Source organism: Chelmon rostratus, chromosome 10, assembly GCF_017976325.1.
Source record: "Chelmon rostratus isolate fCheRos1 chromosome 10, fCheRos1.pri, whole genome shotgun sequence".
NCBI lineage: Eukaryota > Metazoa > Chordata > Actinopteri > Chaetodontiformes > Chaetodontidae > Chelmon > Chelmon rostratus.
The window spans coordinates 3,136,475-3,157,421 of NC_055667.1; the positions used below are offsets into that span (position 1 = coordinate 3,136,475).

The following is a 20,947-nucleotide window of genomic DNA, read 5'->3' on the forward strand; positions in this document are numbered from 1 at the left end:
TTAATCATAACCCAGACTATTAAATAATCATTTTATATACACAATATTACAGACACAAATAATGAGTAAATTAAAAAACAAAACATCCATTTACAAACTGTTGTTGGACATATATGGACAGTATAAATACAACAGATACAGTATAAGAAAGTTCTTAATCCATGTGTGGATGGATTTTAAGGACAAACATGCAGAGATTCATATTTCACATGGCATTCTGTCATGTGGTAGTAATTGGTAGCAGTAACTGAGGGCATTATAATTTGGACATCACATTATCTTCCAATATAAAGTCCAAGGCACCAAGAGTTGCTGCAGAGCTACTGAAGCTAACTGTCAGCTGATCCAGCTGTGCCTCCATCATTTGGAAATGAGGTAGCTTCACATGATGTTTCCTTGATTCCTTTTCCTCAGTGGAACAGACTAAGACATAACAGAGGGAGAGGTGAACACAGTTAAACAAACAGAGATGTACCCTCTGTCTCAGATCTCCTGTCTGATACATGCAGATAAAATGTACATGTGACGTGATGCTTGTCTTGGCATGGTGCTGTGAGTCAGGCTTTCCCTCCTGAATCACTGCAATGCTGCTGACTGCAGCTCTCATAGATGGTCACATTCACCCTCCACCCACACAAACTAGTCTGTTTATCTTTAATCTGATGATCAAGTCCAGAAGGCGGGGGTGGCAGTCAGCACATTCCTCTGTCTTCATGCTGATAATGCTGGCTATGTCTAAATTTCTCTCTCCTCCTCCTAGGTTACTACCCCTTCTTGAAGATCTACCAGTCCATGCAGTTGGTCTACACTTCAGGCATATAGTGAGTCTGTCTCGCTGTCATATGGCCAACTGATAAGCACAGATAAGCCGGGTTGTTTTTGTTAGCTCTGGGGTGTTTTCTTTCATGATCTGAAGTTTCGACACCATCACAGAGTAATTAAAGATGTAAAAGAAAGAGTCACACAAAGGGCGTCTTTCTTCTTCAGTCCAGCTTTTAATCCGATCTTTACCTTAACTGTTTACTTCAAGGCCTCTCCAAGTTAATACGTGTGAATATAGACACAGTCAGCTGAAAATATGATTGAGATGGTGCTAAAAATCAACCAGCTCTCTTTGTAAAAAGTTGTATTTGTATCATCATAGTAGTCTGGGTGCCAGTTTGCCCATGTTTGGTCATATACTGTATCTGCTTGTGTTGTCTGCAGTGACCTGCAAGGCACTGGAGGCAGGCGTCTGTGTGTGACCATCGAACCGGCGCTGCTGCTGAAGGGTGACATCATGGTGAGTTCTCATGGGAAGGAAATGACAAACAGCAGACCCCTGATATGGGTGGGGCTGTAATCATGGCTTAATACATTTTTAGCTTCAGCAGACATCAAAAACAGAAGAAATACTCTACAAATGAAAAGTACATGTACTGAAAAACTTTGGTAAAGTTTCCATGTCTTATCCCAGAAGTGTACATTTTGGTCTGGGAACAGGTTTTGTCACTTCGTTAACTGGGTATCATAATTTGTCAGTCATTTGGAAAGTGTAGGTGTCTCTCATTTTGGAGCACAAAGCCTTAAATTTACTACTCAGAGCCCTCATTATCCCACATGCACTGAGATCTGTCTCCCCTCTTCCTCTTCCTCTGCTGCCCTCTGCAGGTCAAGTGCTACCACAGGAGAGCCCAGAGTGCTGACAGAGACACTGTGTTCAGGTTACAGTTCCACACCTGCACCATCCACGGATCCCAGCTCTGGTTTGGCAAAGGGGAGTTGGATGAAGCTTGTACAGGTAAGGTCATGTATATGGCAGAAGAGGAAATGGCTGATCCAATTTAGAAATCACACTGGGTAGATCATATGACAGTGGCAGGGAGACTAAGCTGTACCTAATCCACATTGGTACTGCAGTATTTGATAAGCATTTCCTTATATGGGAGGACCAGTTCAGTAGGTATCCTGTGTAGTGTGGGACATAATAAGGCTACAGGTGTATCTGCATCCCCTTTAAAAAGCTATAACCAATATTTTTATATTCACAGTAGATCATGTGACTCCTTTTATGTGAAACAGGCCGTTTGAACCCACTGAGATTTACCACAACTCTGCTGAACTCTGTAGTGTCTTTCAGCCCATTGTTTTGGTTTTGGAGTATTACCTGTAACAACATACTGTATATTGCCTGCCCAGCACCAAACAGTGTATTTTAGTGTATTGAGATGAGCAAAGATGCTTTTTATTGCTTATGAGTGAAATTTCTAATTTGTAGAAGTAGGATTTTTGATTTCTTCTGGCAAGTTTCATGCATAGTCCCACTTTAGTGAAGGTGACAGTCCTCGCTGAAGGCCTGGTTTTGCAACCTCAGACAGTCTTACATTATCATTCAGGCAGGGTCACATACAGTTATTTGACATGATAGCAGCTCTTTTTTTCACAGTGGTTTGCTATGTGTTATATATAAGGGATATATCCCTTAATAGTAGTAGCTTAATCCCCATCCTGGAGGTGAATATATACAGAATGAGTTGTACTGTGTGGAGGGAGGGAGTGTCGCCCTCAGAGAGAGTAATGGAGGTGCAACGAGCTCTGTTCTATTGCTTAAGTCTGTGATGAATATGCTCATTACCTTATTTCCTTCTTGGTTTCACATTCTCTGAAATGACAGAACACGTGGAGCTGAGAATGTGGTTGTCAGTCCATTACACTAAACGAGGCATTACACATGGACATGAGCACATTGTGGCTTCGTGCAGCTCAGAACACATCTGTGGAACGTATTAGTGTATCTGATATATTGGAGCAGAACACTGATTCCTTCTGGAGGTTCCCCAAATCATGGCAGCAGTCATATTCTCTCCTAAACCTGGGTCTCATGGGATAACATTTACATTTAAGGACTGATGTGTGGGGAGAATTTAGAAACTTCCATGAGCATATTTTTCGATTAAAAAAAGAGCTGTTAACCATGATATTTGAGAATTTGAAAATGTTATACCCTTTATGTTTTGGTGAGCATTTTTTTTCCTTTTCTTCAACCCAGATGAGCGTTTTCCTTCTGACGCCACAGTTGAGTTTGTCTTCTCCTCCGGCCCTGAGAAAATCAAAGGTTGGTTCACTCTGCATTAAATTCATCTTAAAGTAATAATCTCCTAGATTTGGATTTAAATAAACATCTGTGTCACAATCTATCGCTGAATGAGGTAACACAATGGTAAATGAGCCTGTGCATTTGCAGTATTACAAACAAAGTGTCTATGGTGACGTTCCCGGTAAAAATCACAATTGGTGCAAACGATGGGTTTGCCATCACCCAGCAGTGGTTGGTCTGTGAGACGGGGTAGGCGGAGCTAATGCGACAGACCCGCTCTTCAACTCACTTATATGTGAAACGGGATGCTGTTTTGTCTCTGCTAGTGTTGCAAGACTACGTCTCAGAAGGCATCATTCTCTTTTCACTTTCATGTGTACTAATGACCTGGAATTGATACAGCGGCGTAGCCCAGGAGCCAACCGCCAACTGACTGACGTCACACAGAAGACGCTGCAGTTACCGCTTATCATCATAGGTGTCGCCACAGAGAAAAAAAAATCTTTGAGATTTGAGATTTTGTTACTTGAATATCTGTTCTGTTGCAAAGGTTTAGTTCATACTTGCAAAAACAAATGCTAATGAATGTAAATGTACTGTGTCTTTCTTCAGGCCGCGAGTACCAGAAGAACGACCCGGCTGTCACAGTCGACTACAACACCGCTGACCCAGTGGTTCGCTGGGATTCCTATGAGAACTTTAACCAGCGATACCAGGACAGCCTGGAGGGTAACACATCAACTGTTCCTTTCCTATCCCATCTCGGTTTCATGTGAAGTGATCACTAATGGGGGATAATTACAAGAAGTCTGCACTTTTTGTCTAAGCTTTCAGCTCTATTAAACCCTAAACCAGGGGTGGGGAATGTTTTTTTGTTTGTTTGTATATTGTTTTTGTTTACTTTTCATGTCCTGAAACCTCTTACCAAATGCCTGAAGGAGTTTCACACTCAGCAGTATATTCAGATGTCATGGGAGGCTTTTGTTCTTGCAGAGTAGGAAAATGCAGGGTTTCCTCTTTCCAGTTGCACTTGCCACAGCTGTAATGTCAAACAGACAGCCTAGATTTCATGGAGAGATGAAAGGACAACCAAAACACAACAGCTATGAATTAAGTTCAGACAGGCTCATTATTGCCTCTGTACATAGCTAATAAGTGCTGTCAGTTTAAGAGCTGATCTTAAATATGTCTTTTTGTCCTAGATATTGCCCACACCAGAGGTCCTCTTGATGGCAGTCTGTACGCTCAGATAAAAAAACGCAGAGGACCCAGCTCTGGATCTCTCACCTCGACCAATGGCAGCAACCCAGCGGCAGGCCTCGCAGAAGATAGGCCAGATCATCTCATCGCCCAAGGCTCTGACTCTGCCCATTCCATCCACTTAAACCAATCATCCATTCATCCTGACCGCCAGGAGGAGCCCATTCGCTTGCCGCCCCCAACCAGACAGGAGAGAGAGGAGCTCGAACGTCTTCTCGGAGGCATAGAGGGAAACCAAGATGGAGAGCGAGAAACTGCCATCTTGGATGATGGAGATTCTCTGCCCTCTGGGACGCTGAGGCTCAATCGGTCCTGCTCCTGCCGGGATGGTTACCGGTCCCAGCGCTGTGCCGAGCCCGGCTGTGACCGCACACTCCTCATGCCTAATGGCTACTGCCTCGATCGGGCTCCTGGCACCAACGGGCACTACGGGGCAACCCCTTCTGCCAGCCCCAGCCCAGCTGCTCCTCCATCACACATGGATCTGTGCCAGCACTACAGCCCCCACCCTCACCAGTCCCTCCCACCTCCAGACCTCGTGTGGGACCGCCAGAGCGGCCCCGCGCACTACCTACGCCGCTCCTGCTCGGAGGCTCCCTCATCTCGCCATATCTGTCCATACCCATCACCAGACCTTACCCCTCACTCTCACAACCACCCGCATCACCACCCTCTGTCTGCGCCGGGTCGCCTCTACTGTCGGGAAGACGACTACGGTCCCTACCACCACCCTCCTCCACCTCACGGTCACCACCATCCCCACTCACACCACCCCAAACCCTCCACCAGCCCTACTTACCACGACATAATGCTAATGGATGGTCTGCCACCCCCTGGCTGCCCTTGCAGAGACTGCAGCATCAGGAGAGAAGAGTCGGCAGCTTATCACAGCCTGAGGCTGGACCGCAGCGACAGCTTCCACTGGGACAGAGAGACGGAGCTTCAGCAGAGGGAGGTGGGGCTTAGGAGAGCCAGGGAGGCGGAGTTACCCAGAGGCTCAGAGCTCCACTGGGAGAGGGATCCTGGGCTGAGACGAGGCAGAGAGTTGTCCCTCCACTGGGAGAGAGACAGGGAGGCTGAGCTGCAGTGGGAGAGGGACAGAGAGGCTGAATATTGGCACAGGAGGGCCACCGTAGCCTCCTACGGCCCACAGGGTCACGATCTTCCAGCCTTCACATTTGACCCCTTGCCATCAGGTCACCCGGCTTATCCAGAGGCGTCAAGGTCCCACGCTCATTCCCACCTGGACCTGAAGTACAGCAGCAGCAGCAGCGGTTACCAAACCCCCCGCCAGGTGTGCCCCTGCTCACCTTACCAGCCCTCGCCGTCTGAAAGCAGGGGCTACGCCTCAGGCTACCAGTCCGAGTCCACGTCCCCACTGCCTCCGGCTTCCTCCATGACTGGGTCCTGTGGCCATAGCAACGGGCCAGCAGAGCATAACCATAACCACCACCACCCCCATCCAGACTCCCAGCAGTCATATGGCTCTGACTCACACACTGGTGAGTCACGTTAAAACAGAGACACTCAGAAATGTGTTTTGCTTGAACAACGGGAATTTGGAGCGTATCAATTATCCATAATCAACAACAGCAAGCACTGAATAATTTGTGCTTAACTAGACACATGCCTAACACATTACTCACGCCATCTTCTCATGATTTTTACACCACTTGACAGAAAAAACCAAGCATTGAATTTTAAACAAACACTGGTAGGAAATACTATGACCCCAACGGATAATGTCTCAATTGAGCTCACTTTTTTTTATAAAGATATGCCATTGCTCCCTTTGTGTCCAGATGGCCTACGGAGCTCTGGTGAAAGTGTGGGCTGGAGGGATCACATTGCCCATGGTTCCTTCAGGAGGGTCCACAGAGATGGACATGCAGCGTGCTCCACACCGTCTGACATGTCTGGACCACCCACTCCTGTCCACACCAGTAGCCCTCTACGCACACAGGAAAGGTATTATATTTACTGTTCTACTAAGAGGGACAGTAGCGTTGGTTGGAGTGATCCTTACCACCAGGGTTGGCTATTCTATGCTGGCAGCATCTGAGCTGGGGGAAATACTAGTAGCTAGGCCTTTGTGGTGACTTGGACCATTTAGCTCTGGTAACGTGTGATCTGTATCTGGATACACGATTGGGACAATGCTATCTGATCCACAGGCCTTGGCATTTATACCTTATCTTGATTTGGCCCACGTGTGGCAGGCTTGCCAACAAACACGGTGCTTCCCAGGTCAACGGAAGCAGTGCCGTGGGTAGGTGCCATTAATGTTCTGTCAGGAACTGTGTAGCTCCTGCTAAGAAGGAAACCTTATTACCTAATTGGTGCCTGAGCTTGCAGGAGGAGGCTGGATTAGATGACCTTTCAACTTTTTGTCTTAAGAGTGTGATTGGACTGCATTTACACATGTGGTCTAGCTGATCTGATCACATCCAGTCACAGTGCTTTCTCCGTGCATTTACACTTTGCATCAGCAGGTGTTTTTCCTCATCCAGATAACATATCCGGGCACAGAACACATGGTACAGCAAGGTGAAATTGGGTTTAAAACAACATAAATTCAGGAAGTAGGTCAGAGTTGACATTTTAGGAACATTTTGCTAGATCTCAATCAGGTCTGTGACAGTAGTACTCATACGGTATGTGTCTGTTTAAGCCCAAGTCCAGGAGGGAGAGAGTATGAGATCCGGACCACAGACATCATCGGCAGTGACTACGAGGCCTCCCAGCCCCAGGGAGGACATTGTCGTGCTGATATGATTGTCCAGGAGTCCCCGGAAAACCAAAGAAGCAGCGCAGAGCCATCATCCCCCACACAGGCCATCAAAGACACACAGTCACACACAACCACACCTACACAAAGAGAACCCCACAACCACTGCACTGCACCAACAGACCCACCACCCACCACCCAACAGCAGCACTGTAGTCCAGATACACCATCAGCTTCGACAACGCAGAACACCTCATCTTTTGACTCTGCAACACCAACCACATCAAACAGGGCACTCTGCCAGGCCCCTTCATCCCCTATCCATACTTCACCTGCACCAGATACACACTCCCATCCTGGCCCCCTCTCTCTCCAGAGCCCCCACCCTTCAGAGGCTGCAGCTGTGCCTTCCACTGTGGCTCAGGCAGTGTCCCAGCCTCAGAGCCAGACTCAAACCCAAGCCTCTGGATTGACAAGACTGACCCCAGCACAGGTCATCGCATCTTCTCCAACCAGGGAACCACACCCAGAAACACCAAAGCCCATCACCCCTACCCTGAACACTACATCTGCCCCTGCATCTCCAACCACAGCTTCGTCATCGTCCCCCCAGCACATCCCCAGTAGTATGGAGGGCTCCCCAGTCTCAGATGCCCCAGTTCCTGGCTTTGCCACTTTGGGTAGGAGGTTGATGTTGGGTGGGTCTGACCCTCACCATCCGAACCACATCCAGCAGCAGGGACCCCAACACCACCACTACCCAGGCATGGAGCACAGTGTTGCCGGACACAGTCCTGCTCTGGACACTAACAAGAGGCCCTGCTACTCAGCTCACACTCCTCAGAGTCACCCGTCTTCCTACTCCAACTGTTCCACCATCTCCATCCCCCTTCCTCACCCCCAGCCGCCTTTGCCAGAGAAGCGCCACCCACCCACCCAGTCAAGTTCACCTAATGATGGGATGGGAACTCTGAGGCCAGCGGTGGGCCATGTGCCTCCCTCCACTACCAGTACCGGTCAGCATCAGCACCATGTCACATTCTCTCCCACCGTGGGTGAAATTGCACCCCCTGTAGGCCAAAATGATGCCGAGTCATCTGTGGAGGCTGAGAATGGGAATAGGGTCAGTGTGAAGTTTGTTCAGGACAGCTCAAGGTTCTGGTACAAGCCCGGCATCTCCAGAGAGCAAGGTGGGTCTGAAAGGGTAAAGCTCTTTATTCCCTTTGATGTCCTTATCCCCACTTTAAGGAAAAATCTTGCCATGATAGAACACTTTGTTTTCCGAGAGTCACAGTACAGGAAATTCCTAATATTTAGGTTGTGTTTGGTTGTAGCAATCGCAGCTCTGAAGGAGAGAGAGCCAGGAACCTTCTTGATCAGGGACAGTAACTCTTTCCAGGGGGCCTATGGCCTGGCCCTGAAGGTGGCTACACCTCCTCCCAATGTCAACAACCACAACAGCAAGGGTGAAAATGACATGTCATTTAAATATCTTATTGCCACATATTTATTCCTTCTGTCCAGTAACAGAAGCACAGTCTAGCCCTTCAATTTGTGGTACATTACATGTATGCAGCAGTTGCTTTGTCTTTGGTAGACAATGAGATTTAAAACTTGTTCTCTTTGCTGTCACAGTGGGCGACCCCCTGGAACAGCTGGTCAGACACTTCCTGATAGAAACAGGCCCCCGAGGAGTCAAGATTAAAGGATGTCAGAATGAGCCCTACTTTGGTAAGTTCTCCAGTCTGCAGTCCTTCCCCAGCTTTAGGAGGAGGCGATTGTTTGTTACCTTCAGGGAATGTAAAGGATATTTACTCTCGTCTGTTATCCACAGGGAGTCTCTCTGCATTGGTCTACCAGCACTCCATCACGCCCATCTCTTTGCCCTGCACTCTGAAGATCCCAGAAAAAGGTTGGTACTCCTTCAATTCATTTCCTGATAATTATCCCATTTAATCATTTTGTCTATGAAATGTCAGAAAAAGATTGTCAAAATAGTGGATGATTAAATTTCTGCTGATTTCATTTGAATAGATCAAACAAATGTTTGTTTAAACCTTACAGCAATAACAATAGGAGGACTTTTATGTGATGTAACTGGTTGTTATTGATCCTCATGTTGTCAGATCTGATAGGGGAGATGCCCGAGGTTCAACCAGTGAGTAACATCAGCACCGCTGCTGACCTGCTGAAACAAGGAGCAGGTCTGTTTCCATCCTGCCTTCTCTTCCAAAAACACAGTGTTGTACTACAGATTCCCCTCTAGGAGGAGTCACCCTATGAATGTATATAGTTTACAGAGGTGGAGTGTATTATTTTTACACTGTACAACCTTAGATAGAGCTTAATTTGTAGTATTAATTGAAGGGTATCCAACAACCAGGTAGAAAGCAGATCAGATAATACTCTGCATACACAGCAGTTAATGCATCTACCACATCTACCAGTATTACTGCAAATATAAATATAAAGAGGAGATGGAAATACTGCTGCAATATCTTACTGTAGTATTCATAACTTGAACCAAACTTATGACGGTGTTCAGTGTACTGTGCAGCAGCCTGGGCAGCTCAGAGAGGAAGCTGTGTCCACCTGCACTGGTCTCTATACTCACCTCTCTCTGTCTGTCCCTCTCGCCTCAGCCTGTAACGTCCTCTACCTGAACTCTGTGGAAACAGAGTCTCTGACCGGCCCCCAGGCCATCGCCAAGGCAACAGATGCTTCCCTGGGTCGTAACCCGCGTCCCACCGCCACTGTAGTCCAGTTCAAGGTGACATCGCAGGGCATCACACTGACCGACAGCCAGCGCAGGTAAGAGATTGATGCTTAAAAAAAAGGTGACGTGATTACTTGAATCTTCAGGACTCACAACTATGACCTTATTTTTATCTTGTTCTGTAATGTAGTGGCACAGTTTGCCCGTAGGGATCACAGTAATTTTATCTAATCTAATATAAAGTGTCCACTTAGAAATATGATGACCATTAACACCTTTGAGGCATTATTACTTAATAGACAATGATAATGGACAACACTGTAGCTGCAACTAAAGGGCTAATGTGCTATGCACTCAGTACATTTTACTGATGACTGAGGATCTGCATCCTCCCTCTTCTAGGGTTTTCTTCAGGAGACATTACCCGGTCAACAGTGTAACTTTCAGCAGCATCGACCCAAAGGACAGGAGGTAGGCAGCTCAGAGACGTCAAGGATCCTGGCAGATTCTTGAACCAGAATCTAGAGACACATCACCACGGTCATTCACTGCACCCATGATCCCTCACTGCATTTGTTGCTGCGAGCCCTCGCATGGATCTGTATGTCTGTTTTTTGAGAGCACGTGTCGGTGCGCCTGAACGAGACGCGAGCATGCCGGCTGCGGCCGAGGCTGCAGCTGCGTCAGCTTGTTTGGCAGCTCTGCCTGTGTGTGTGTCTGAGTCTGGTTTCTCTCTCTCTCTCTCTCTCTCTCTCTCTCTCTCTCTCGATTTGCTTTAGGTGGACTAACTCAGACAACACCACTGTTAAGTAAGTGCTGTGTTTGCCTTTGAAAGTAAGAGTGTGTGCATGTGTGGATTTAAAGGGTGTGGCTGAGAAGTTATTGGAGCCTCTGCATGGCATCAGATTGCGTGAGAGCCTTGGCAGAATCATTCCAGCAAACATGTTTTAACAAAGAAGATCAAGTCCCACATGACCCCATATTACATAATACTAATTATTCCATTCTAGTTAACCCTGTAGGCTGACACAAAGACACAGTGTGTCCTTACTCACATGACAAAGCTAAATATTCTCTTCCTCTCATGCTCAGTAACTTGTCGCCCTTTCCTTTTCCTCACATCCTCTTTCTCTTTCTCGACCCCTCGCCTCTCAGGGTTTTTGGTTTCGTAGCTAAGAAGCCGGGCAGCCTGGCAGAGAACGTCTGCCACCTGTTTGCCGAGCTGGACCCCGAACAACCTGCCTCCGCCATCGTCAACTTCATCAACAAGGTCATGTTGTCGTCGCGCCGATAGAGGGAGCCAAAGACAGGGAGCCAAACTCAGACAAGCAGTGATGTGCAGCATATAGTAGTGACGAGGCTTTTGTTGCACAGTAATGGCCTAGTGCCAGTGCTTGTGTTCTCTGAATTTGGGCTGTGACACATCATTTGATGTGACAAAGAGTTTCTTTTTTTTTGTTTTTTTTTTTGAAGACATTTTAAAGGCAATTTAAAATCTCAGTCCACATTCCCTACTGATGGTTTATATTTGTTCAGTTTCCACTCTCGGACAACACAGTACGCTTCAGTTCTCTAACATAGTCACATTTTGTCGGATGGAGAATCAAAACACAAAACAAAGCCCCGATGTGTTGTGTTACAACTCCACCGAGGAGGGGGAGGCTTCACAGGACACTTGTGGCCTTCCAAGACAGCAGAATCTTCTCCATCTACCAGGGGCCTGTATCATGAAGAAGGGTCACTGCGTCGTCCAGCTATCTCTGGGCAAAACTCAGGTTTTCTGGTGTCATGAAGCTGGCTCACTTTTAAGCAGGGTAAATCACCATGGTAACCTGCTCCAGAGCAGGATCAGGGCAGATGATCACATCAAAACCTGTGAGCATGGAGCCATAATTGCTACAGGATGCTGACATGGACAAAAAGTACTGAGTTGATAATAAAGTGACATGCACAGTCACTTTGCCTACTATGATAGTTGTGACAATGTCAGTCATGAGATAGAAGAAAGATTTTTGTGTCCACTCGGGACTTTTAACCCACAGAGACATTGACGGGCTAACAAATGACAAAGATCATTTACATACTATCTGTTCTTTGTGGATGATCTATTTATTGTCCAGACTCATTGCAGAATAGCCCGGAAACACATTATCACAGCTTCTTACTGGGAGTAACGGGATCTGTTTCACTGATTCGAGATGTGCCAGGCTCAGATGGAAAACAGGTGATGTCAGGTAGGGCCGTGCACCAATCAGGATTGAGCAACATTTGAGTCTGATGACTGTCGGTGGGCTATTTGTGAGTCGTGAGTGTAAACCGAACACACACAGGTAGACCAGACGTTTTGACTGTTAAACTCTTTGTTTTTTTAAACTTTGATTGCTGCTTTAGTCTTGAATATTTAATGTCATAGAGAAATACAACTTTCAGCCCAGTTTTTAGCCACTCACAGTCCTGATGGTGCGACTGGTTGGTTGTGATTAAGAACTTTGCCTCTTCCACTGGAACTGTCATGGCTGGATTAGAAAACCAGCTGAGCCAGTTAGTAACCAGCTTCATGGTCCCGGTTGTCCAGGATCACAGACGTTAGGCTCAGTGAAGCCGGGTGGTTCAAAGAGCGGCAGACTTTGTTGGTTTCATGATACAGGCCCCTGGTTAAATGACTGTTACGTACAGCTGAGTGTTACAACGATAGAAGAGCTAAAAGCAGCTTTGAGGACACACACAGACGGTCTGTGGAGTGGTTACAAAGAGGATCTTTCGTTGCACTGTTTTTGGGCAACAAAGCCCAAATAATGTTCAGCCTTTTAAAACAGCAGGTGTTTATGTTGTTTATTGTTACAAAATCCTTCATTTGTCTTTGTAGAAAGTGACCAAAGGCCTGAGGATGTAATTCAGTTTCTATACCTACAGATGTTCAGGTATTCAGATGTGTGTACAGCATATTTAGCCACTCTTGCCTTCAACCCCACAACAGCACTTTTCCAAGTGTGACACATTTAATCATAATCGACAATCGTGCTCTTTTCCACTCACGTACACTTAAAACCGGAGCGAGAGAGACATAACTGATGAAAGTAAACATGAACGTGAGGTTTTTAACTTTTACTAAGTGTGTGTGCGAGGGGGTGGCGTGCGTGTGTTGAGGGTTTTTGCGTGTCGAGGGTATTTGGGTAAACATGTTGGGTATTGTTACGTCCACTTTAAAAGAAACGTATGTGCAACGGGGAAAAAGCTCGCGGGGGATGGACGTACAGTGTTGAATCGCACCGTTGCCGTGAAATGTTTGGTGTTCATTCACTGTTTCACACCTTGTGACCAAATTCATTCAAAAACTTGTTCACACACATATTAAGTTAATAAGGACACACAGGTTAACACATTGAAGCAAGGCGGTGGCCAACAGGCAGACGTACTTAACCAAAGACGAAGCACTCTTGTATTAATAAGCTTTTTATCCAGCTATATTTTTGTACTTATTGCTTCTTGTATTTTTACTATGCGTTCATTTAGTGTGTTGCCTTGTTTGGTAAAAACCAAGAAAAACACTACTTGTATTACAGCGTTAATATATTGTGGTCTGTTTTCTTGTTGATCTCTATATTATGTAGTAATATATTTTCACATGCAGCTATAGGACAGCGTATGAGACATAAAAAAGGAAACATTGTTTGAAAAGGAAATTATGCTATTTTGTATGCAAAAAAAAAAAAATGAAGAATAGAATTAAAGTGACATGATGTGGTACCTAAAGTGCTCTCGGGTCAGTGGTTATTTTGGATTCACGCTCAAACGGCTACAGCTAATGATTATTTTCACTACCAATAATCTGCTGATTATTTTCTCTACATGACCTTCAGTTTACTATGAAATAAAGAAGCAAGTCCTCACATTTTACAAAGGATTCTGAAACAAGTATTGTGTTTGTTATTCATTTTATTTATTCACAACTCCCTTTAATATTTTGTTAGAACCAAGCATGACAGTATATACTGTATTTTTTAAAAACCCTGGTAAAATCTCTCATAAATTTACAAACTGTCCCTTTAAAAAAAAAAAAAAAAAAAGTCAGATCACAACTGCTCTTCACCACTTTGTTTCCGTCTCACTCTGCGATAATAATACGGCCCAGAAAAGCTCCACAGAGACGTCTGACAGTTGATAAACACAGAGAAAATGAACAAGAACTATTAACCGGGACACTATGGAAAGGGTTCCTGGATCAGTGATTAGCTCACACTGACACATGAGCTAGTATCTTGGAGAAAGTCTAGTCTGAGAAAAGTATTCCTCTCTGTCACTGTGCCACAGCCCTAATTCTAAAATCAGTGCTTAGACTTGCTGTGGTTAGAGGCACCAAGAAATAACTTAGCAATTCATTTAAAAACATCCATGATATGTTAACTGTGTCAATGACATTTGACTTCAGTAATAGTTAAATAACCCAGCAGAGGCGAAATGTTTAACATTATGTCCCACTTTCAAGGTGCAAAAACAGCCATTCAGTGATCCCTCCTGTTGCTGCATTAACTCCAAACTAGTAACAGCAGTCCAGCGCCTTCTTCTCTTCTACAGTGTTAAATACCAAAAATCATTCAAGCTATGCTAACAGCAGCTGCAGCAGCAGCACACAGAGGTCTGCAGCGTTACTTAAAGCTATGGCCAAAATGCCATCAGTGGCACTTTGTCAGCTGGGAATGTCGGCCGATCACGAAAACAGCTTCTTCTGACGTTTGTCCTGCTTCCAGGGGCCACAGAGTGCTGGCTGGCAATGACTCAATCCATGTGGCACTCTGTTTTCACCAGCAGAACATGTGACTCATTCTGTCAGAGATAGCAAGACTGCCTTTTTAAATTCAGGCGATCATGAGCACTGCTAATGCAAGTGAAAAAACCAAAAGTGGCTGCTGTGATCCATCTCTAACAACAAAAACACTTCGTCTGTTGCCGAAAGCCAGTGTGCAGTTAAAAAAGCGGCCTTTTACAACAGTCACTTGCCACACCTTGTGTTTTCCTTTAAGTTACCTATTCTGTGTGAGCCTGAAAGAAAACGCCATTTGGTATTTTGCTGCTGGTAGCTTTGTCTGCAAGGGAGAGCAAATCCATCCTGGAGTGTGCGCCAATATCTCCCACCTCCTCCCTCCAGACAAGTGATGCATCTCTTTCCAGGACTGCTGGGCTCACAGCAGAGGGAAGCCGTGGGATGTGGCTGGCGAGCGGGTCGGGGAGAGGCGTCTGTGCTGCTTGGCTGTCAGGTGGTATGTGCTGTTGGAGCCACAGTCGATGTAGCGATAGGCCTCGAGGCTGTTCTGGGACGTTCGCACCATGTATGAGGTTTTCACTGAGGTTCTGCAAACAGGCAGGACGACACAGACATTTAGCCGCTGATCACAGTACACTAGCCACAGACACAATAGCGCAGCACAGAGAGCATCTGTCTGCTTCAGTATAGGGACTGCTGCACCTGCAGAAAGAACCGTTCCAGTCACTTACAGTATGTGAAACTGTGGTTATCCTGTCTGAAATACAAAGCAAGAATTATAGAGTTTGTTTAAAAAAACACAAGTAGTGGTGCAGTTTAACACAAACAATTGCGTTGAGGAAGTGGTTAATGCGGTACCACTGTCTCTCAGTGTTACCCAACAGCACACACAACTAAATTACACAGCTGCCTCGAGTGCAGGCTGCGGAAACTAACTGCCCGTACTCAATTACTTAAATACAGTTTAGAAGCACTTGTGCTGTGTTTCTATTGTATGCTGCTTTCTACTTCTTCTCCACTAAATTTCAGAGGGAAATACTGTCCTTTTTTCTCCACTACATTTATCTGTAGTAAAGTAGTAGTTTTCTTATGCAAAAACACTTTCAGCCTCTAAAAATGATAAAGTTCAGTTTTTGGTGAAGTAGGAATATTTCAATATTTCAACTCATTCAATCATGGTCTAAAAGGCAAGTTTTGCATGTTCTAGTGCTGAATTAGAACATGCAAAACCTGCCATTAACTGTAAAACATGGAATATGGAGGCTATTTACAAAAATCAGGGTTTTCCTGACCATCTAAGTGTTTTTTCACATAGCCTAAGCGGACTGAACAGAAAAATCAAAACAAATCTGTGCTGCTAAGTTTTAGTGTCGCTCACACACTTTTACACACACACACACACACACACACACACACACACACCAAAGATGGTTTCTCAGAGAGGCAGTGTGCTAGCAAGAGTTCATCGCTTCAGCAAACTCTCAGAAGTGAACCCACATTAGCAGACGCAAGAATCAAGCAAGACCTCATGGCTGCGTGGAGAGAGTCAGACATTCTGTTGGAACAGATGAAAAAGCTCCATCTGCTTCTGGTCAAGCGTCGTAAACGAGGGGAGGGGCGCTGCCTGAACATCAGAGCCAGTTACACCATGTGTTCAAGCTGCGTGTGGAGGCTGTCCTGCAGAAGGAGGTGCCATGTTGTGCCACATCAAATAAATTGGTATTCATTAAATTTGTAATGCTTTTTTATTGACCCCTTAAAATTGTATTCATCCATGGCCTGATTAGCCTCTCTGAAGGCAAAATGAGCTTCAGTCAAATTGAAAAAATTCAACTTGAAAACACAGAATTTGGGGAAAATGAAAATGGATTTCATTGGGTCCTACTTTGACTCTAGTAAGCTTCTGATTACTTGTAATAGAGTATTTTTACACTGTTGTATCACTACTATTTCAATGAAGGACCTAAATACTTCTTCCACCCTGTGAGGATGAAAGTGAAAACAATGAATATGAAAAGTAAGTCAAGATATACTTACTGCATATATACGACGATGTTGTGGACCTTGATGCTGGGCATGGTGCAGAAGGCACTGAAACACACAAAGGTTTAGTTTGCTGAAGTGAGATAGTGACTGTTTATATATCAACTCTTCAGCAGATAAATACCAGACAACATCCTGCAAAAAACATCAATCCACACATTTTTCATTTTGATGATTCTCTCATGGATCTGTTGCTCTGCTGATAAACTGCTGGAGCTCAGGCGTCTCATGGCAGTCGACCTTGTGGACAGCTTTGGAAGATACTGTTTCCACATGACGCTGACAAGCTGTGTGGATGAACTTTAGGCAGAGACACTTACTAGACATACGGTGCGCTGCTTCCGATCTCCACGCTGACAGTGTAGTTGACCTGCAGGAGATCGATTCGTTACACAACAGCAAAGCCCAACACGTTGTTAGCTACGGCTGATGAAGAAACTGAATGGCAAATCTTCTTCCAAAGTGAGACAGTGGCTGAGAAGCTAACTCTTTTGATCAACCTTAAGACATTTCATCGAGCTTGTGTGGTAGTGAAACCCAAGCTGCTAATGTGCAAACATATCTTACAGTGTAGCGCAACAGAAGATAAGGCTGGTTAGGTGTTTTGTCAGTGTCAATAAATCCCACAAAGACCAAAACCAAAGAATGTGTTACCACATCTCTTGATCAGTTCTACTAAACCTTGAAAAAAATGGGTCACGAACATATTTTTGAACATGCTTAATTTCCTCAAACTGCCAGGTACTGCAGTATTCAGCAAACAGTACTTAAACAGATGTAAATGTAGCACCTGTACGGCTATCAGCTGTGGACTTGTCATACCAGTGAGTATTTATGGCAGCAGGATGGTGCCTGTTGGATCAATTCATAACAAACCACAGTGGCCATGTTCACAGTAATCTACAGTGTGGAGGAATAAGGCTTCACAGAACATACTTCTTAGCAGGATTAAGTTATTGATGGTTTGGTTCTTTTCGTTTGGATTTGTTGATAGTAACAGTAACAGTATCAGTGTCTTCAGGCATTTAACCTTTCGTCCTGGAAAGTTCGAGCAGTGCAGCTCATAAACAGTCCATCAAACAGAGACCACATCCTGTGGCAGGCACACCTGCAGCTCTACAGCGATGACGTGTTTGTTTGCATACTGAACATTGTACCAGGAAGCATTACAGTGTGTGCATCAACCAGCGAGCACCTTTACTGTGTACACAAGAATAGTGCTGAGCCGGAAATAAAACGAGCCTCCTCTCTTACCTGACTCTCGCTGAGCGGCAGGATGGTGGTGGCATTGTCCAGCTGCTGAGTGCCGATCACTGTCTTCATGTAGAGGACCTGACAGCTCACACTCTGCACCAGCACCGAGAAGAAGTTGGGGTTGGTGAGGTTCAGCGTGCTCTGACAAGAAGAAAGTGAGAATAGTAGAGTGACATACAAAGACGATAACTACGTGTTTCTGCAACGACACATCCGCTAAAATTAAACTCTGGTGCTGGGTGTGGTGACTGAATGCTTTTCTCCACATGCAGGAAGTGAAAGAAAAGAAAAGACTGAACCTCTCTGACACATTAGAGGGAACAGAAACAGGTCTGCAGCGACACGGCCATTGTTAAAATGAGGCCCATGTGCAATAAGTGAGGTGACTGATGGTACTCTCACACAAAAACAGAAGCGCTCCAATTAGCGGTTCTCTTTTCTCTGAGACACTGGTTCAGCCCTTGCGGTTGTTCAGTATCTCAGAAACATGCATTTCACAGTCTCAAACACTTATGAGGCAGTTGCCCTAGCTGGACACTTGATTATTTTCTAGATTAATTGATGCTTTGTTCTATCAAAGAAAATTAGAACAGAACACAAGTCTAGAAGTCAAAGATATTCAGTGAACCACCATTAAGACAAAGAAAAGCATCCAATAATCAGTGTGTGACTTCAAACTGCCTATCATTGTCTTCATCAACTCTATAAATAGACGTCACATCAGCTCTAATTTGGATGCAGAAAACAAAACAAGAACGTTGCTACGAACACAAATACAGCACAAATACAGATTTTAGAAAGTGGAAATTGTTTCAGGATGTATACACATTGTCAGGTGCCAGTTTATTAGAAAACAGCTGGATAAAACTAATGCAGTATAACAGAGCGGTCCTCCCTGCCTTCAGGAAGGTGGTTTCCACAATGTGGAAATTGATTTAGGGAAGTATTGATTCGACTGTGATTGTTTAGGAGTTTTGGCTTGCAGTTAGCAGCCAATTATAAATTCAACAAATTAATAAAAAAAAATGCTAGTCCATACAATACATACAAGCTCCACAAATAAGCACAAGTACACAGGTTAATGCTAACATTGTTGTCATCAAAAGCATCAGGGAGGTCAGAGGGGAAAAAGGAAAAGGGGGGCAAAATTACATCCCCAACCAAATCACATTTGTTTAAAAAGCCAACAGCTGATCTGTGTATCTGTGCGTATGTTATGATGAGGTGCAATCGTGAGAGAAAACCTACCGTCATGTTCATTAGCACCTTCATATTGGAGTGGTCGAAGCGCACAGTCACTGAGTGTATCCCATCATCCACCACAACCACAGAGCGAGGGAAGAGGAAGAAGGCCACGAGCGAGGATGCCAGGAGGCACAACACCACCGACAGGACCACGTACAGCTTCCTGCAACACAAAAACATGTCAGACTGTCAGACTTGAGTGGCACATACGTGAGGATGTGTGCATGCAGTGCAGGAATACGTGTGCAGTAGTCCTAATCTCTTCAGCTCCAGGGGGACGTGCTAGGGAGCTGTGGTTACTTACGTTCTTTGGGGCTGCAGCCTTTGGTCACTGTATGGGATCAGTGCAACCAGTTCATTCACTTGATCTGCAAGGAGAGAGATAACAGCACACAGAACAGACTGACTGGACTTTATATATACTTTGGACACAAGGCGATGACTGTCTCTGCTGATCAATGGAAACACAACACAGTGAATGGCCAGTAGGAGTAACATGAGCAGAACAGGGCTGATGACCATGGAGCTCTGTTACAAACTGCCAAAACTAAAGGTTTTACTCGCAAGTTAAAGACAATGTGTATATTTAAGTGTGCTCTAACTGCACTAACGTTACATACCCTTTAAAACCAATCGCTCTAAGATCATTTAACACACTTTATGCAGGCTAGAATCGCTCTTCAGTGAGCATCCAGGCTAACGTTACATCTATCCTGATGTGGATCGACGCGTCGTTGATTTTCAGCTGCTCGTGCTCACCTGAGGGTATCCGTCCGGTGCCTTGGCAGGTCGGACACGTTATGCTGTCCCTGCCGGTGAACTCCACGTATGGGAACTGGGCTATGTCCTCCCGTCTGCCGAGCCCATCCAAAGACTCATTATCGGAGTCTCTGTCCTCTCGCTGCCGCTCCGCGCGCTGCCTCTCCGGGAGGAGCGACAGGCTGCTGCCGCTGCGAGACCACCGCGTCCCCATGGCGGCTCAACTCGCCTGACGGTGGCGAAGCCAGAGTTTCCCACCGACTGGTTACTGGCCGTCTACACGTGGATGAGAAGGAGCCATTCGGAGGAAAGTATGTGAGCAAATGGACTCAGGGGCGAAAGGTCAGCTGTGGTTTACAGAGACAACTGTGGCCATCTCTGTTAAATCAGCTAGCAGTCAAAATGTAGCTGATGTTATCTCAGCGGAATTTGTGCGCTAGCTTGTTTGCTAACAGAGGTCTTGTATAAGTTATCTGTTAGCTACCAGTGACTGGAACCGTCTGTAACGTTAGACAAATTATACTTAACTTACCTTTACGCCAAGCAAGTCAACGCTGCCATCCCAAAGTTGTATTTACACCAGCTTACACTCGGCTTTCCGTTACTCCAAAGTGTACTTCATTTGGTGGTGCATTCACGTACCTTCCAATAATTCAGACGCTGACGCATTCAAGTGGTTTATGTAGCTTCGAGGTCTTTATATCACAGTTTAAAAGTCAAGCAAGAAAACACAGTAAGTCAGGCATGCAATGTCTATTTATTAATATTATATATTATCCAGTTGTTGTACAGTTAGAAAAAAAAATCTTCCATTAGTTGCTGGTATTAAATACATTCCCGGTTCTTACAAATCAGCTTGTAAAATTTATACAACTCTCTCAGCAATTTGCCCGCCATATCAGATCTGGTCTTTCTTTATGGTTTGTAAGACTTTCTGTGATTCTTCACATAAACTCAGGTTTACATGCACTTTTTCCGACACTTTAACGCACCCGTCTAATTCTTGGTTGACAGGAGAATGACAATAGTGGCGCTTACTGCTGCCCTCTAGTGTTGTACATGCGGAGATGCTACATCATACTTCAGAAAAAGAGAAAAGTGGTA

General features: G+C 45.2%; 2 protein-coding genes across 6 annotated transcripts in view; one reads left to right on the forward strand and one right to left on the reverse strand.

Moving 5' to 3' along the window:
* The window catches only part of tns2a (tensin 2a), a 50,634-nt gene extending 36,949 nt beyond the window's left edge, over window positions 1-13,685 (forward strand). For 4 of the 5 annotated variants that reach the window (XM_041946302.1, XM_041946303.1, XM_041946305.1 and 1 more), the window contains 16 exons: window positions 761-821; window positions 1,207-1,282; window positions 1,651-1,780; window positions 3,029-3,094; window positions 3,689-3,805; window positions 4,279-5,838; window positions 6,139-6,304; window positions 7,008-8,254; window positions 8,399-8,530; window positions 8,700-8,795; window positions 8,899-8,976; window positions 9,191-9,268; window positions 9,707-9,875; window positions 10,183-10,251; window positions 10,560-10,589; window positions 10,936-13,685. In XM_041946302.1, the coding sequence (XP_041802236.1) occupies window positions 761-821; window positions 1,207-1,282; window positions 1,651-1,780; window positions 3,029-3,094; window positions 3,689-3,805; window positions 4,279-5,838; window positions 6,139-6,304; window positions 7,008-8,254; window positions 8,399-8,530; window positions 8,700-8,795; window positions 8,899-8,976; window positions 9,191-9,268; window positions 9,707-9,875; window positions 10,183-10,251; window positions 10,560-10,589; window positions 10,936-11,074 (4,214 nt within the window). In that variant the 3' untranslated portion in view covers window positions 11,075-13,685. The remainder of the gene's footprint in view (window positions 1-760; window positions 822-1,206; window positions 1,283-1,650; window positions 1,781-3,028; window positions 3,095-3,688; window positions 3,806-4,278; window positions 5,839-6,138; window positions 6,305-7,007; window positions 8,255-8,398; window positions 8,531-8,699; window positions 8,796-8,898; window positions 8,977-9,190; window positions 9,269-9,706; window positions 9,876-10,182; window positions 10,252-10,559; window positions 10,590-10,935) is intronic. The other variant, XM_041946304.1, reaches the window with a different exon arrangement.
* Window positions 13,686-13,720: 35 nt separating this feature from the next.
* tmem106c (transmembrane protein 106C) lies at window positions 13,721-20,501 on the reverse strand. Its single transcript, XM_041946307.1, has 8 exons — window positions 20,376-20,501; window positions 19,844-20,119; window positions 19,389-19,452; window positions 19,088-19,247; window positions 17,840-17,980; window positions 16,906-16,955; window positions 16,580-16,633; window positions 13,721-15,129 (listed from the first exon to the last, which is right to left on the reverse strand). The coding sequence occupies exons 2-8, from the start codon at window positions 20,055-20,057 to the stop codon at window positions 14,961-14,963; spliced, it is 852 nt and encodes a 283-aa protein (XP_041802241.1). The 5' UTR covers window positions 20,058-20,119; window positions 20,376-20,501; the 3' UTR covers window positions 13,721-14,960.
* Between the last annotated feature and the right edge of the window lie 446 nt (window positions 20,502-20,947).

Excerpts from the sequence above, each read along its gene's own strand:
- tmem106c (XM_041946307.1), bottom strand. The coding sequence starts at position 20,057 with ATGGGGACGCGGTGGTCTCGCAGCGGCAGCAGCCTGTCGCTCCTCCCG. Across the intron at positions 17,981-19,087 it reads AGGTGCTAATGAACATGACG|AGCACGCTGAACCTCACCAA; the intron begins GTAGGTTTTCTC and ends TCTTCTTGTCAG. Across the intron at positions 16,956-17,839 it reads TGCCGCTCAGCGAGAGTCAG|GTCAACTACACTGTCAGCGT; the intron begins GTAAGAGAGGAG and ends GATCTCCTGCAG.